General features: G+C 15.8%; 1 protein-coding gene across 1 annotated transcript, besides 11 other annotated features; it reads left to right on the forward strand.

Annotated features, from left to right (window-relative positions):
- The first annotated feature begins 1 nt into the window (after position 1).
- Positions 2–430: a repeat region.
- Positions 431–437: 7 nt separating this feature from the next.
- Positions 438–537: a microsatellite.
- A 190-nt stretch (positions 538–727) lies between these two features.
- Positions 728–947: a sequence feature (AT_rich).
- On the forward strand, positions 857–2,122 carry EDI_227960 (uncharacterized protein; the record flags this gene model as incomplete). Its single annotated transcript, XM_001740247.1, has 2 exons — positions 857–908; positions 1,839–2,122. 2 exons carry the CDS (start codon positions 857–859, stop codon positions 2,120–2,122), a joined length of 336 nt encoding a protein of 111 aa, XP_001740299.1.
- Positions 1,000–1,094: a sequence feature (AT_rich).
- Positions 1,153–1,253: a microsatellite.
- Positions 1,159–1,308: a microsatellite.
- Positions 1,319–1,505: a microsatellite.
- Positions 1,601–1,790: a microsatellite.
- Positions 1,720–1,916: a microsatellite.
- Positions 1,855–1,948: a microsatellite.
- Positions 2,123–2,230: 108 nt separating the features above from the next.
- Positions 2,231–2,339: a microsatellite.
- The last annotated feature ends 6 nt before the right edge of the window (positions 2,340–2,345 follow it).

A 2,345-nucleotide genomic window follows, 5' to 3' on the forward strand; every position in this document is an offset into this window, starting at 1 on the left:
GAAAAGGATATATTAATGATGTTGATATATGTCAAGATAGAAATAATGAATTAAATTATATTTACAAAATGAATAAATACAAAGAATTACAAGAGAAGTTAATACAAAATAGAGGATTAATTTATGTAGAAATAATACTTGTAATATTAACAATCAATGGGTTGATACATAAAGAAACAGTAAGAAGATTAAAATCACTAAAATTACAAATGACTTGAACAAAATACTACAAACAATCATTATTAAAAACATGAAATACTTAATATTCTACACATTCAACACTGGCAACACATTAGAAGAAGAACCTTCTAATTCTCATCTGATTGAAATGAATTCTATTATAGAAATAGAACATATTGAAATCACTAAAATAATCATTTCTCAATAATCATAAAATCAAATTGTGGTATATCTATTAATTGTTATTTTTATTATAAATTTCTGTATTTCTTATTTATCTTTATTTATTCTATCATATTTGTCATTTCTTTATATTTATAATTTAATTTCATAATATATTTCATTTATATTTTCATTCACAAATGAATAAACATGAAATTGAAATGAAATATAATAAAGATGATTTAAAAAAGAGAGAATAATATAAATTGAATAAATATTCATTTTAATGATTGAGTATTCAAAATTGTATTCAATGAATAAATATGATATTATTATATTCTTGTTTTGATAATGATTTTATTGTATTTTTATTGTTTCATACATGATTTATTATATAATTTATTCAAATATTAAATCATGAAATGTCATTATATTGATTTATATTTTATATTAATTAATTATGATATCAAGAATAATGTAAATGATGATCAGAATGAAATAAATAAATGAAATAATGTATTCAAATAATGAAAAATATGAATATTTTATTGTTATCATTGTATTTAGTTAATATAAACATATTATTTTATTAACTTATAAAAATACAAGAATTCATAATTTATTAACAAGAGAAATGATGAATATCATTGAAGAATCAAAATAAATTTAATTAGATTCTTTTATTCTAATTTATTTTCATCATAAATAATTATATTATTTGATTTAAAATTATAATTGAATGTTATTAATAACAATGTTAATGTGAATCAATGTTTATTTAATAAGATAATAAGATTAATAAGATTAATAATGTTATTCTATTTTCTATTTTATTTTCATTTATTTTATTATTCATTTAAATATATGTTATTTCTAAATGTATTTCATTTATCTTTATTATCATTTATCTTCAATATGTAATTCTATCATTTTAACATATTATTGATATTCTTAAATTTCATTTTTTATTCAACATAAACAAAGTATAAAAATAACAATTGAATAACTTCATAAATAATATACAATGAAAGTATGTATGAAATAATGATATTAATAAATTATTAAATGAATAAATATAAAATGAAAAGTATCATAATGATAATTATTGTATAATTATGAAAACAAAAATGTAAATAAAAATAAGATATGAATAACAAATTAAATGATTATTATAATGAATGATTAATTCAAATCTATCATTGTTTATCTCTTTAGTAATAAAATATTTTGAATATACTTGTATCATGTTTTCTATTTCTTTTATTATATTTCATTAAATTCTTTATTATTTTCTGTTTCTTTTATATTTTATTTCATTCATTGTTATTTTCATCTCTTTCATTTCTTTTATTATCATTTGTAATATGATTTCATTCTTTTATTTATTGTTTTATTTCATTTTATGTTTTATTTCATTTATTATTTATTATTTCATGTTTTCTTATTCTTTGTTGTTTTTATTTATAATTAAATATTCTATTCTTATTCATTTCTAGAATATTATTTACTCTATTCTATTATTATATCTCTTTGTTTATTTTATTCTATTATTATTATTTGTTTCTTCTTTTATTCTCTTCTTTCTTTATTATCATTTTCTTCATTTATCATATCAAATATTCTACATAACAAACATCTAACATCAAATATTTTGTTTATGAACAGTTGTTATTGTAATAACAAATATACATTTCAAAATATTCACAATAAACAGATTAACAACATGAATTTGATATTATTCTTTATTTGTTATTATTCTTATTCATTTTCATATTATTGAACTTTTCATTCAACTCTTTTCATTTCTTGTTAATTTCTTATTCATTTTTATCATTAATTTGAATATATAAACAATGATGTTATATTGAATTAGAAATACTTAAAAGATAACAAACAATTGAAATGAATAAAGATAAGAATGAATGAATTAAATGAATGAACATTAAAATTATAATAAAAGAAATGAATCAACAATAAATTAATTAATATATTCATAATAATAT

This window comes from Entamoeba dispar, genomic scaffold (assembly GCF_000209125.1).
Source record: "Entamoeba dispar SAW760 scf_1105229462811 genomic scaffold, whole genome shotgun sequence".
NCBI lineage: Eukaryota > Evosea > Mastigamoebida > Endamoebidae > Entamoeba > Entamoeba dispar.